At 43.9% G+C, this 14,811-nt stretch overlaps 1 protein-coding gene across 3 annotated transcripts in view; it reads right to left on the bottom strand.

Annotated features, from left to right (window-relative positions):
• Positions 1-14,811, bottom strand: part of CACNA1A (calcium voltage-gated channel subunit alpha1 A) — a 191,315-nt gene that overhangs the window by 116,817 nt on the left and 59,687 nt on the right. For 2 of the 3 annotated variants that reach the window (XM_030196931.1, XM_030196930.1), the window contains exons 7-12: positions 7,436-7,539; positions 4,325-4,440; positions 1,445-1,501; positions 1,208-1,210; positions 523-612; positions 95-304 (exon numbers count right to left, since the gene is read on the bottom strand). In XM_030196931.1, coding sequence (XP_030052791.1) covers positions 95-304; positions 523-612; positions 1,208-1,210; positions 1,445-1,501; positions 4,325-4,440; positions 7,436-7,539 — 580 coding nt within the window. The remainder of the gene's footprint in view (positions 1-94; positions 305-522; positions 613-1,207; positions 1,211-1,444; positions 1,502-4,324; positions 4,441-7,435; positions 7,540-14,811) is intronic. The other variant, XM_030196929.1, reaches the window with a different exon arrangement.

Here is a 14,811-nt window from a genome sequence, read left to right as displayed (position 1 = left end):
AGAATTGGGGAGAGAGAGAGCAGGGTAAAGAGACATCTGCAGGCGGCTAAGTGCAGAAAGGGGAAAGATTAGGAAAATGTCTGCAGCCACTCACTGAGAAACTCGGTTAGCTCTGCTGGCTGACCATAATGCACAATCGCCACACACAAAGTGTTGAGCGCTACCAGACTGAGCACAGTCCAGTAAAAGGCCTGAGTTTTCACCATTCGGCGGATATAGAAGCGCATTCTCCTCTCCTTCTTGTGAAAAAAAGAGGCGTTCTCCAGCTTGGCACTTTTGATACTGGCTCTGGCGAAGGGAGACCCTGGCAAAGGAAAGGACAAGAGCATTAGCACCATCCCAGCATGAGAAACTGATTCTGAGCACTGGAGCCAGAGACTCAATTAAAGCGTACAAGTTATAACAAGCTCCAAGCAGGAGGCTCCGTTCAATCATCTCGTTCATGTGAGCAGACGCATGTGCGCGAGGACACAGGGTCCCGTGTGCTGCAAGATCTCACATTCATCTTGGAGAGATGCATACCCACGGAGCAGATGTCGGCCAGTTGGTCCTCAGCATCGTCAGCACTCAGTAAGTCCGTTTTGCTCTTTCTGATGGGGGCCCTCCGCAAAGCTCCAACAATAGAAACATGACAGGAAAAATATTCCATTATTCTTAGCTTTCCGCTTTCTGTCTCAAATTCCTAATGTAACATATTAACTATTTCGCTGATACCTTATGGGATTGAGGGGCTGTTAACTGCTCCCACACTGAGAGTTCCTCTACCATTCCCTACTAGTGCCACCTGCTGGGAGAGGCTGAGACTGCAGGAACTGTGAGCATCCTCCATCTCCTCACAATCCCAGTGCTCCTGTACTATTTCCAGCAGCGCCTCCTGCTGGGAAAGGCTTGGACTGCAGGACCTATGAAGTCCCTTACACCCAACATTCTTATGCCATTCCCTACAGTTCCTCCCACTTAGAAAGGATGGGACTGTGGGAGCTATGATTATTCCCCCTCCTCCCACACTCACAGTGCTCCTGCACCATTCCCTACAGTGCCTCCTGCTGAGAGAGCCTGGGACTGAACTCTCCCATACTTAGCGGTCCTACACCATTCCCTACAGTACCTCCTGCTGGAAGAGGCTGAGACTGCAGGAGCTGTGAGCATCTCCCCCCCCCCCCCCCCCCCAGTCCCAGTACTCTTGCACCTTTCCCCACAACTGCACCTCCTGGGAGATACTGGGACAGCAGGCACTGTGAGCATCCTTGTTCCCCCACACGCTCAGTGCTCCTGCACCATTCCCTATAGCACCTCTTGCTGGGAAAGGTTGGGACTGCAGGATCTGTGAGCTCCCTCATGCCTACACTCCCACACAATTCCCTAGAGCATCACATTTTGCTAGGACCCCTGGCATTAACAGCTGGGGCACTGATTGTAAATAGCTCTCACACAGATGGGTTACCATCAAAGGGGTGTCTGTGCTCTCCATCGGTGTCATCTTCAGCGAGAATCACCTCCTCTGTAGAAAGAAATGGCAACAGTAACTCCTGCACCTGAACCTACTGTCTCCCCACAGAGCTAATGAGCTTTTCAACCTGTCTGGTGAAAGAATCTTGCCCTGCTCTGGCAGAGAGTCCTGCTAATACCCCTCTGTAAACTTCATCTCCACTCCCACTCAACACACAACAGTAATTATAATGCATGAAACTGCGGTTGCCCGGGACAGCAGTGCATGGTTAACCCGTTACAAAAAGTGTGCAGTGCTTAATCAGGTTGTTAAATTCTAGATGTAGGTTCTTTTCAGACAGTACATAAGGACTTACGTTTTCATCCAAAAAGGACCCATATGGATTTACTTAGATTAGGATCTTATGTTAGGTATCAGTACTAAACTCTGAACTTCTTGTCCCCATCTGAACTTTAACCACCCGATTTAGGAGTTCAGCTCAGAGCCATTAGGCACTGAAAAGAAGGCTCTGACACGGTTTGAATATCTGTCATATATGTGTGTAGATGCCAAAAATCTGCTAAGCGCTCTTCTGTACACACCTGAATATCTTACATAGCGCAGATTTGACAGGTGGGTGTGCACGTGGGCGAAGTTTTGGAGATGGTTTTGATTTATGTTATTGTTTTGATGTATGATTGTTGTTCAAGCTGATTGTTTTTATTTTATTGTTTTCTCAAGTAAGACAGATTTGTCTGTCTTCTTTCCTGTTTTTAAATGGAGTTCCTAATTAATTTTAATTTATGTAAATTTTAGTATAGTAACATAGTAACATAGTAGATGATGGCAGAAAAAGACCTGCATGGGCCATCCAGTCTGCCCAACAAGATAAACTCATATGTGCTACTTTTTGTGTATACCTTGATTTGTATCTGTCATTTTCAGGGCACAGACCGTATAAGTCTGCCCAGCCCTATCCCTGCCTCCCAACCACCGGCTCTGGGACAGACCGTATAAGTCTGCCCAGCAATATCCTCGCCTCCCAACCACCAGCCCCGCCTCCCACCACCGGCTCTGCCACCTAATCTCAGCTAAGCTTCTGAGGATCCATTCGCTATGCAATAAGTGACGGTATAGTAAAATAAATAAATGATAAACATGGGCGTGACTTCTAGAATAATATAAATTCTGCGCATACCCCCAGTGTTTAGGTGGGGGTATGCCATAGAACACTAGTTCTATGGCAGTTCGAACCGCAGTCACGCGTACACAGCCGGGTGTTTCTATAGAGGAAACTGGCAGCTACTTTCCTTTGCAGAATAAGGTACCACATGGCATTGCCCTTAAGGAGTCTGATATTTAAAATAATTTAAATCTCCTGTCCAAGCTATATTCAGCAGCAATTAACTGGATAACATCTAACTCGAAGCTATTTGGGGGAACGAAGTCAGCACTTGGCCGGTTATGTATGACATTAAGCACTTAACCAGCCAAAAATCAGTCCTTTCCTTATGTGGTTCCCCAGAGCCAGTTAAGGGCCTGAATGTCACACCGCCCAATTTCCAGGGATTTTGGGCCTGAGGTGCCATAAATTCCCATAATGATACAACTAAACCTTTTGAAAATGGACTCAGCCGCTCCCCAAAGTCAAACATTGCTCTGGTTCGCAGTAGGTTATAAATCAGCAGACTTCAATACAGGAAATTGAATTTCAGCTCCGTTTGTCATTTTTTTAAGGGAGTTCATTTCCTCTCCGTTCTTCCCTGTCAGGGAGGGGGAAGGTATCTCTTTAACATTTTCCTGCATTCTTCTGATCTCTGAAGGATGTGATATGTTAATTGCTTTTTTAGATGTTATTAATAATCTCTCGATGCTGTGCTCAGGAAGAGAGATGAGCAAACCAGGCCTTTATTTAATTAATCTTCAACCATTCACAGAGGTACAAGGCAGCTTAGATCAGTAAAATCAGTTCAACACGATGGGGGCCATTTCCCAAAACTTAATCACCAGTTACACATGAAACTGACAAAATACACATGGCTGGTGATTTTATAAACAGAAAAACAGTGTATATGTGTCTCGTGCAACAGAGAGAGATTTACACATCTGGAAGGGCAGCCTTGGTCCAGGCAGTCCTTCTAAAGCACATGTTTTATCACTGTGAAGCACAGTATATCTGCTCAGAATCACACACAACCCTAACTGGTCTTGGCACTTGGAGGAGCACTTGATGGTGGAGATTTGCTCACCTCTTTGATGGGGACAAAGCTGATCTTTCTAAGGAAGACTCCCTTCTCCCTGGCTCTTGTACATGCATGGTTATAAATTTTGCTGCAGACATGTGCAGGTGACACATCACACACAATTATATCCCCAAATTTATGAAATCATCGCCAGCATATGCAAATAGTGTTACACGTGTGGATACGTTGCTGAGCTAGGAATTCAGGATGGGTTTGTTTATAAAATCGCTGGCACTTTCGTTTCTTTGGCCTGGTGTTCTATGTGTTTTACAAAACTCTCCGCATTCCCTAGGCCTTTCCTACTTTTCTCCCATTTTCAGTCTTTTAACACTGCTCTTACATACCAGACATTCAGATGTGAACATAAGGAATTTCAACCTCGAGTCCAGTGTCCAGCACAGAAACTGGACTGGAGCAGGCGTAGAGCTATCCACAGCCTGTCACACCTCTCTGCCTACAAGCAGTAATGGAAGCAACCGCCCTCACTCTTCAGTTTAATAGTCTGTGACTGATTTATCCCCCATAAATTTTCTTACCCCTTTCTGAACCCAGTTAAGTAATTCACCTCTGCTGGTGATCCCTCCAAGCATAGCTCTATCAGCTCTCCTCCTCCTCCTCCTCTGCACAGAATTCCTCGTCAATAAATCTTTACCTGCTTTAGAAATCCACTCCATGTAGCCGTTCAGCTCCCGTTCAATCTGCTGCTGCCGTCGGAGCTTCAGGAAAGCTCTCCGGTTTTCCACCTTCTCTCTCTCTTTGGCAAACTCCCTGCAAACAGAGAAGTCATTCAAATCCCCCTGTTCGTATGCATTCGGTCTGCCCTCATCCTCTATCTCTCCCCTCTCCCCCATTGTCTGTGTTCATGGGAAGTGAGGTAGGAGAGAAGTCCACACTGGTAGGAATATTCTTAGCGCCAGTGAGTCCTACAGTGTTCAATACCATTAGGTGCTTCCTCTCTGGGACAGTGAGATGCTTCCAAGTTAGCTCTTTCCAGGCCTGTTGCAAGCCATCTTACTACAACTATGAATCCATCATGCTGCAGCTGAACAGGAAGTTGCTAAGCGGAAGTAAGGTCTCCTGAAAGCTGTCAAATAGCTCCATCTGCTATTTACAGAGCCGTCTGCTTCTACCTATCAGCAAAAGAGTGGGAAATGCTGGGAAGAAAATTTCTGATCTGTCATAACCGCATCAGTGTGATTTTCCCAGGTCGCACTGCCTAATGCCTACCGACATTTCAGAAAGTTAGGAAAAGGCCCTGTAACAGTGTTCTATGCTCTCTTCTCCTGGGAAAGCAGTGCATCGTCCGTGAAGCAAACGTCTAATGAAACCTAGCAATCATTTCTTCTCAGTACCAAGCAGGGCAAACACAGTTACAAATTCAGTGCTTATTCTCAGGCCTACATCTAGTTTTCCTTCACTATCTCAGCAAAGCACCTCCACATTGTCTCTCACTGTTAACGGCAGCTCAGAAATGTCTCTGTTACAATTAAACTCTATGCTCTCAATTTCACATACCACTACTACTACTACTACTACTACTATTTAGCATTTCTATAGCGCTACAAGGCATACGCAGTGCTGCACAAAATACCGTGACGCTGTATGGCTTACGACACCTTGACTTGGGGTATCTGTCGATTCTGACAACATAAAAGGCTCCACTGTGCATGGGTCTAAAAATACCTTGGACATCTGGAAGAAGTGAGGGTCACCAGAATTCTCTTCTTCCAAAAATATTCTGAACATCTGGAAGAAGGGCAGACCATCCAAATTCCCTTCTTCAAAAATATTATTGTTATCTGGAAGAAGTGAGGAAGTGAGGGTCACCAGAATTCTCTTCTTCCAAAAATACTCTGAACATCTGGAAGAAGGGAGGACCATCCAAATTCCCTTCTTCAAAAATACCCTTGTCATCTGAAAGAAGTGAGTGCCACCAGAATTCCTTTCTTCAAATAAATACCCTTGACATCTGAAAGAAGTGAGGGCCACCAGAATTCCCTTCTTACTGCCCACACTTACATTTGACAGAACTAGAGGCCACATTTTACATTTGGGAGCGTGCCAGGTGCCCTTGACCTGGATTGGCCACTGTCGGTGACAGGATGCTGGGCTAGATGGACCTTTGGTCTTTCCCAGTATGGCACTACTTATGTACTTATTACCCAGGGGGTCTTTTACTAAAGCTTAACTCGAGTTATCTACAGCAGGGCCCATTTTATTCTTGGAATAGATTGGCTCAAGGTTTCTGTAACTTCATTCTCTATGATCTCTTGGATACTCTATTAACTAGTCTATTCTTGTATTCAGTTGTCCCCCAGCATCAATCACTGACAGTTTAAGTGGCACAATGTCCACCTTTTTGTCCAAAAAAAGTCCTCAGCTATTCGTAAATGTCTCCAGCTCCAGATGCCTAGTTGCACAATCTGAACAGCACTGCCCTTGCCCTTCTTTACCAAGTCAAGGTGGGTGGTGTAACATTTGGCAAGCGAGAGACCTAAACTACAACCAAAAAGTATTTCAGCAGGTGTGTATCTAAGTCTGTCTGAGGCTAACTAACAGTGTGACCAGGCAGTTCCTAATCCAGAAAGGGACTTTTCCTAAGAGAAATCAGAATCTAACTAGCAATGGTCCAGGAACTTGCATAAAAGCTCAAAATAGGCATTTTTCCTAGGGGCTAGAGCCCTTCCTCACAGTTTGCAAAGTCTTCAATAATGAAACAGTTTCCCAAGATGGCACCCATGAATCTTCAGCACTTGGTCTGACTGCACAAAATGGCAGGATTGGAACAGCAGACCGAATAAGAGTTAGATCAATCGCTACATTAATGCCTCACTCAAAGGGCTTTTGTAAAAGAAAAGTTTCTTTAAGAATGCCATCAGAGACTAGTCAAGGCAGAAGGACAACTTGCAGCAGGAAGTGGAATTCCTAATACAGAAGTCTTCAGGGTTCTTCTGGTCTTGTACACTCTCCAAGAGGTAGAACCTACTGGTACTGGCTTTTGGGGAGCTGAACAGGAGCACACACTGCTGATTGGAGACAGGAATAGCTAGATATTAAGGAGTGAGAAATGGAGCATCAGAAACAGGTATTCATTGATGCTTGAAGATGGAAATAGGCGTGATGACAAAGATTATGGATAGGCAAGCATTGACGGTTGAGGATATGGACAGGAAAGGTTGATGGCTAAAGATGGGAAAAAAGGAATGAAGACATGGTGTGGTTAAAAAAAACAGGAGACTTTATTAACAAATAAATTGATTAAAATGAATGTCTGTCACTGTTTGGACAGCTCACTGGAGGTTGGAGGTCTTGCAATGCCTGTGGCGATATAAATTGTTCACACTGTAAAGTACGTTTAAGCCCCTGAAGCAACCCTCACCGGGCGAAACACAGCCATTCTTTTCAATCAATTTATTTGTTAATAAAGTCTCCTGTTTTTCACCATAGCATCTGCCTCTATATTTTCATTCCTTTTAACTTGCAGACCGTTTGCCAGTGTGTGTTTTGGAATCTTTCCTGAAGATGGGAACAAGCAACTACTGATAACTGGGAAAAGACACAGCTATTGAATGATGGTAGGAATCAAAGACTGACATATATTTGGTTGGGGAGGTAGGAATAGTTCTTTGAGTAGACTAGATGTGCCATGATGAAGCATAGGTTAAATGTGCCAATGATGTCCAGGGGGAAACACAGGGTCAAGTGTACAACAGTTATTCAAATGCAGAGAAGCTGTGACCCCACCACCACCACTAAAACTTACCCCGACAGGACACCCAGCGCGAGGTTCAGCATGAAAAAGGAGCCGATGATGATGAGGGGGATGAAATACAACCAGTTCCAGGTGTTCCCTGAGGCATTGTTGGTCTGGAAGAGGGAAGAGAGCAGGGTATTACAGACTGCAGTATCCACTCTCCATTCCACCTCACTGCCAGGCTCTCTGCTTTCTCAGACCTCAACAGTCCGCGACAGCCAAAAACACAAGAGCTAGCAGGTCAATTCTCAAAAGATCTAGGTACTTAACTTACTGATGTAGGAGCTTCGATTTTATACATTAAAAATACCCCTCTCTAAAATCACAAGATGCCCATAACTGGGTGCTTAACAGAGAGCAGAAACAGATGGGAGGAATGAAGTTAGGTGCTTGGTTCTTAATTTCAACACTGGACACCTAACTCAGAAACTTAAATTAGGAAACTGAACAACTTTCCTAGAGTTAGACACCTCAGTTTCAAGGCAAATAAGTTTAAGTTCAGGTGCCCTCCTAAATACAGCTGAAAGCAGACCCTTAAATATGGTTCCTAACTAAAGCATCTGAAATTGAGCCACTCAGGAGGAGGGGGGAAGTTATCAACGTGGGTTACCATTGACGGGTTATTTTACTGGTAACCCCAGTTATTAGTCTCATTGCATAAAATGGGACCTGTAGTAAAATAACCCATTTTAAAGGGAGCCCCTGTTGATAACTTTTCCCCTTAATTAAAGAAAAGAGAAATGTCTCTAGAAAGTGAAATCATTGTAATAAAAGTGAGCCAAGTATAGGACAATCAAGCCATCGTGACATCACTGATGAGGTTGGCTCTTATTGGTGGAATGAGTCACTATGACATCACAATATCGGAAGTGAGCCAAGTATAGGGCAATCAAGCCATCGTGACATCACTGATGAAGTTGGCTCTTATTGGTGGAATGAGGCACTATGACATCACAATATCAGTTCTGGTTATCAGACAGAAACTCTTCACACTAAGGGGGTGAAGTTATCAACATGGGCTACTGTTAAGACTCTCTCTCTCTCTCTCTCCCTCCATCTCTCTCACATTCTCTCTCTCTTCCTCTCCTCTTTCTCTCTCCCTCTTTCCCCCTCTCTTTCCCTCTCTCTATCTTTCTCCCCCTCCTCTCTCTCCCACTTCTTCCCTCTCCCTCTCTCTGTCTCCCCCCTCTCTCTCCCTCCCTCTCCCCTCTCTCGTCCCCTCCTTCACCCTCTTTCTCATTCCCCCTATCTCTTTCTCTCCCACTCTCTTCCCCTCTCTCTTGCTCCCTCTCTCTTCTTCTCCCCCCCCCTCTCTCTCCCCCTCTCTTTTATCTCTCACTCTTTAAAAATTATTTATTTATCTATTTTTGTTTTACTTTCTTCCTTTTTTTTCTTTCATTAATGAACTGAATCCTTCTTGCTCAGCATTCAGAAATGTGGCTAATTAACAGCTCTGGACATATGTTCAGCCCATGTGTTTCTCTGTAGTAAAGGACCTTTGGATCGGGGACAGATGATCTTCTTCTCTATCTACCACAAACTGATCCGTCCTCTGTGGAATTTTTGGGACCTCATTCTAGTTCTTTCCAAATGGCCTTCTCTGGCAGAGCAGTGCACATGATGGGGGGGGGGGGGGGGATGGGAAGGAGAAAGGGAAGCGACGTTTCCACCCATGCACAAGCAACAAGCCAACATGGCAGTGATGGTCCTCCCAGAACAGCTTGCAGTTAGATGCCTACCTCTGGTGTCCCATTCTGCTGTCAGTACATGGTACTATCAGTTGTCCTCATGCCAAGCATAGCAAACACCCTAATGGCACTGGACAGTATGGCAGAATTGTATGCTGGATGCTAATTCTATAATGGGATCTGGGTGCTAACATTCTATTACACAATGCTACCGTAATCCAGCAACTAAACGCCTACATCATGTCAACAGCAGGCCTAAGTGGGTGTGCACATAAATGTTTGTCATGCCCATGCCTCATTCATGTACCTCCCCCTGTACATGCCCCCCTTGCATTTATGCATTAAGTGAGTTACATGGTAAAGTTATAGAGTACCACTTAACAGTCGCATGTGTATAGATGCCAAGTTATAGAATGAGGGGGTATGTGAATTATAAGAATTCCTGCACTGGGCTAGCAAACAATGAGGGATGTCCAGAAAGTGGGCAAATAGACACAGGCAGGAAGTCTACAGGTCTGTCTCCAGACCAAAACCTTCATTATCTATCCAGAGGGTCTTTTCCCTTATATGGAGCATGTTTAACTAGACCAATAACAAATCTGGAACTCCAGAAAATGTGAATAATGGCACGATTCCAAGGAATCACTAAAAATAATCAGATTCAACTCTTAAGTCTCAACAAAAGAGCTAGAATGCATGTGTGAGACCGATGAAACACTGGAGCAGAGGAGCAGCTATAAGCACCTGGGAATAATTAATACTTCAGGAAGTGTTACCCAGACAATTAGACACACACGAGAAGGGCTTTCTCTATGCTTAATGCCAGACAGATTAAATTCTTTTCCAAGGATTTGCATTGAACTATTCACATCAGATCACCAATGACCGAGAAGTACTGAAAGACAACTTAGAACTAAAATGCAGACAAACAGAGATATCCAAAAGGAATCATGCATCTATCTTAGATAGATATAGGACCTGACTACAAAGACACGAAAAAATTATACCAACTCGTGGGCAAACTACTAGACACCACAGTGGTCACCACAACCAACACAGATATCCCACCTGCAGATAAACTTGCCAAATACTTCAAAGAAAAAATTGTAAACCTATGCAACACATTACCTCAGAACAGCACCGGCATCGGAAATGTCATCGACTGTATGGACCCAGTCCACGGCGAATATCCAGCGGACAAACTCTGGACAAGCTTCCTTCCACTCACCGCTGAAGCAGTCAACCGAGCGATTAATAAGTTCTCCAAGACTCAGTATAAATTGGACATCTGCCCTATTAAAATCCGCTCCCCACCGCTTGACAGCAGACCTCACATCCGACTTAAACTACATGCTTCAACATGGTCTCTTCCCTAAGGAAAATGGCAACATTCTACTCACCCCAATACCAAAAGATACCAAGAAAAAATCAAACAATATCACCAACTACCGCCCAGTAGCATCAATCCCACTAGTAGTCAAACTGATGGAAAGCATGGTAACTAAACAACTAACTGACTACATAAACAAATTCACAATACTGCATGAATCACAATCAGGATTCCGCTCCAACGACAGCACTGAAACAGTTCTAATTACTCTCTTAGCCAAATTCAAACAAGAGATTGCAACAGGCAAAAGCGTACTTCTCCTACAATTCGACATGTCTAGTGCATTCGATATGGTAAATCGCAACATACTACTAAGCATCCTAGAATACTTTGGGATTGGTGGAAGTGTACTTACCTGGATCAAGGGTTTCCTAACCAATAGAACATATCAAGTGAAATCAAATTCGAACATATCATCACCATGGAAAGCAGACTGTGGAGTACCTCAAGGATCACTACTACTACTACTATTTAGCATTTCTATAGCGCTACAAAGCATACGCAGCGCTGCACAAACATAGAAGAAAGACAGTCCCTGCTCAAAGAGCTTACAATCTAATAGACAAAAAATAAATAAAGTAAGCAAATCAAATCAATTAATGTGAACGGGAAGGAAGAGAGGAAGGTAGGTGGAGGCGAGTGGTTACAAGTGGTTACGAGTCAAAAGCAATGTTAAAGAGGTGGGCTTTCAGTCTAGATTTAAAGGTGGCCAAGGATGGGGCAAGACGTAGCGGCTCAGGAAGTTTATTCCAGGCGTAGGGTGCAGCGAGACAGAAGGCGCAAAGTCTGGAGTTGGCAGTAGTGGAGAAGGGAACAGATAAGAAGGATTTATCCATGGAGCGGAGTGCACGGGAAGGGGTGTAGGGATGGACGAGTGTGGAGAGATACTGGGGAGCACTATCACCACTCCTTTTCAACCTAATAATGACCCCACTAGCCAAGTCCTTATCCAATCAAGGCCTCAACCCTTTCATATACGCAGTCAATGTCACAATATACATCCCATACAAGCATGACCTTACAGAAATCACCAAAGAAATCAAACTCAGCCTGAACATCATGAACTCATGGGCAAATGCATTTCAACTAAAACTTAACACAGAAAAAACACACAGTCTCATCCTCTCATCCCAATATAACACGAACAAACCCACCAACATAACCACCTCAGACTACACCCTCCCTATTTCAGACAGCCTGAAAATTCTCGGAGTCACAATCGAATGAAACCTCACACTAGAGAGCCAAGTGAAAACTACAACGAAGAAAATGTTCCACTCAATGTGGAAGCTCAAACAAGTGAAACCTTTTTTCCTGAGGGAAATATTTCGCAACTTGGTACAATCTATGGTACTAGAGCCATCTAGACTACTAAAATGGAATCTATGTGGGATGCAAAGAACAAATCATAAAGAAACTCCAAACTGCTCAAAACACAGCAGCCAGACTTATATTTGGAAAAACGAAATTCAAAAGCGCCAAACCCCTACGAGAAAAACTGCACTGGCTCCCAATCAAATAACGTATCATGTTCAAAGTCTGCACCCTGGTTCACAAACCAGCTTATTTTCAAAAGAGAAAAACGCCCAAATTCCGACCTAAATCAGGAGATGGACGTCTTTCTCTTGTGGGTGCCTAAATCAGTATAATCGAAAGCCGATTTTGGGCGTTTCCAACTGCACTCCGTCGCGGGAACGCATAAAGTTGACAGGGTCGTGTTGGAGGCATGGTGAAGGTGGGACTGGGGCGTGGTTATCGACTGAGGAGATATGGGCGTGCTCGGCAAATAATCGAAAAAATAAAGGCGTTTTTAGCCAGAATTTAGGACACTTTTTCTGGACCCTGTTTTTTCACGAACAGGTCCCAAAAAAGTGCCCTAAATGACCAGATGATCAACGGAGGGAATCAGGGATGACCTCCCCTGACTCCCCCAGTGGTCACTAACCCCCTCCCACCAAAAAAACCCGAACTTTAAACACTTTTTTTTCCAGCCTCTATGCCAGCTTCAAATATCATCCCTAGCTCCATGACAGCAGTATGCAGGTCCCCCGAGCAAATTTAGTTTAGTTGGTGCTGCCCGGACCCATGCAGAGAGCAAAAATCGGAAGAAAAAAAAAAACATGCAAGTGCAGTTGGGGACGTCCAAATTAAAAAATAGTAAAAGGGAGATTTGAACCAGCCACCTTCTGATTCCCAAGCCAGTGCTCTAAGCATTGAACCACATGAATCAGTTGTTTAGACAGCCTTCCCTTTCCATTAAGTCCCTCCAAGTTTCTGTCAGCCAATCACAGCTCGTTTAGCATATCCAGTCCAATTGAATGATTAGTATCATCCTAGAGTTCAGTCACTGTCCCTAAACATGATGTCAGCTAAACAGCTGTGATTGGCTGACAGAAACGTGGAGGGACTTAATGGAAAGGGAAGGACATCTAAACAACTGATTTATGTGGTGCAATGTTTAGAGCACTGGCCTGGGAATCAGAAGGTGGCTGGTTCAAATCTCCCTTTTACTATTTTTTAATTTGGAGGTCCCCAACTGCACTTGCATGTTTTTTTTTTCTTCCGATTTTTGCTCTCTGCATGGGTCCGGGCAGCACCAACTAAACTAAATTTGCTTGGGGGACCTGCATACTGCTGTCATGGAGCTTGGGATGATATTTGAAGCTGGCATAGAGGCATCTCAGGGGGACCAGTACACTACCAATGCTGGCCCCTCCCACGACCAAATGCCTTGGATTTGTTCGTTTTTGAGCTGGGGCGCTTTGGTTTCGATTATCGCTGAAAAATGAAAACACCTAGCTCAAAAAACGCCCAAATCCTATGCATTTGCCCGGCACAAACCGTATTTTCGAAACTAAAGATAAACGTCCAACTTTTTCGAAAATACAATTCGGCCCGCCCCTTCACGGACCCATTCTCGGAGATGGATGTTTTTACAAATGGGCGTTCGCGTTCGATTATGCCCCTCAACATCATCTAAGGAGAAGCCCCGGGATACATGACAGACCTCATAGACCTACCAACCAGAAACACATCAAGATCAACACGAACATACCTAAATCTCCATCACCCAAGCTGCAAAGGACTCAAATACAAATCAACCTATGCATCCAGCTTCTCCTATATAAGCACACAACTATGGAACGCAATACCAAAGCCGTGAAAACAACATACGACCACCTGAACTTCCGGAAATTACTAAAAACTAACTTGTTCAAAAAGGCATACCCTAACAATCCAACTTAAATGCCTTAACCCAGCAACACAACAAAACCAACGCTCATACTGGACATAACTTAACTCTTCCTTCTTACGAGTCCCCAATGTGTCTGTCACAAATGAACTTTACTTTACCACAACCTCACTTTGTATTTGTTAAAACCGGTATTGGCGATCACCTCTACGGTACTATGTAAGCCACATTGAGCCTGCAAATAGGTGGGAAAATGTGGGATACGTAACAAATAATAATAATCTTAGAATCAAGCTGCAGACAGAGATATATCCAACAAGAACCAAGCATCTCCTGTTCTAGAACTGAGATGCAGATAAACTGAGATAGAGAATCGAGATGCAGACAGAGATATATCCTACAAGAACCAAACATTTTCTGTTCTAGAATAAAGGTGCAGACAAAGATATATCCAACAAGAATCAGGCATCTCCTGTTCTAGAATCAAGGTGCAGACAAACTGAGATATATCCATCAGGAATCATGCATCTTCTAATCTAGAATAAAGATGCTGGTAAGCATATCCAAAAGGAATAACACATCTGTTCTAGAAGCAAATATATCCAACAGAAATCATGCATCTCCTGTTCCAGAACCAAGATGCAGACAAAAAAAGATATATCCAACAAGAATCAAGCATCTCATTTTCTAGAACTGAGGTGCAGACAGAGATATATCCAACAGGAATTCTGCATATTTTGTTCTAGAACCAAGGTGCAGACAAGCACAGATCTATCCAATAGGAATCACACTTCTCCTACTCTAGAACAAAGGTGCAGAGAATCAGAGATATATCCAACAGGAATCATGCATCTCCATTTCTAGAACCAAGGTGCAAACCGAGATATATAAAACAGGAATTGTGCATCTCCAGTTCTAAAAACAAGGTGGAGACATGCAAAGATATATATCTAACAGGAAACACACAACAGATATGTACAACAGGAATCATGCTTCTCCTATTCTAGAACCAAGATACAGTCAAGCACAGGCAGTGATATAAAGGCATTATATCATCCTCATTTTGGTTTTCCATTCCTTTCCTAATAATACCTAACATTCTATTTGCTTTCTT

Source organism: Microcaecilia unicolor, chromosome 3 (assembly GCF_901765095.1).
Source record: "Microcaecilia unicolor chromosome 3, aMicUni1.1, whole genome shotgun sequence".
NCBI classification, from domain to species: domain Eukaryota; kingdom Metazoa; phylum Chordata; class Amphibia; order Gymnophiona; family Siphonopidae; genus Microcaecilia; species Microcaecilia unicolor.
This window is presented reverse-complemented; position numbering and strand designations above follow the sequence as displayed.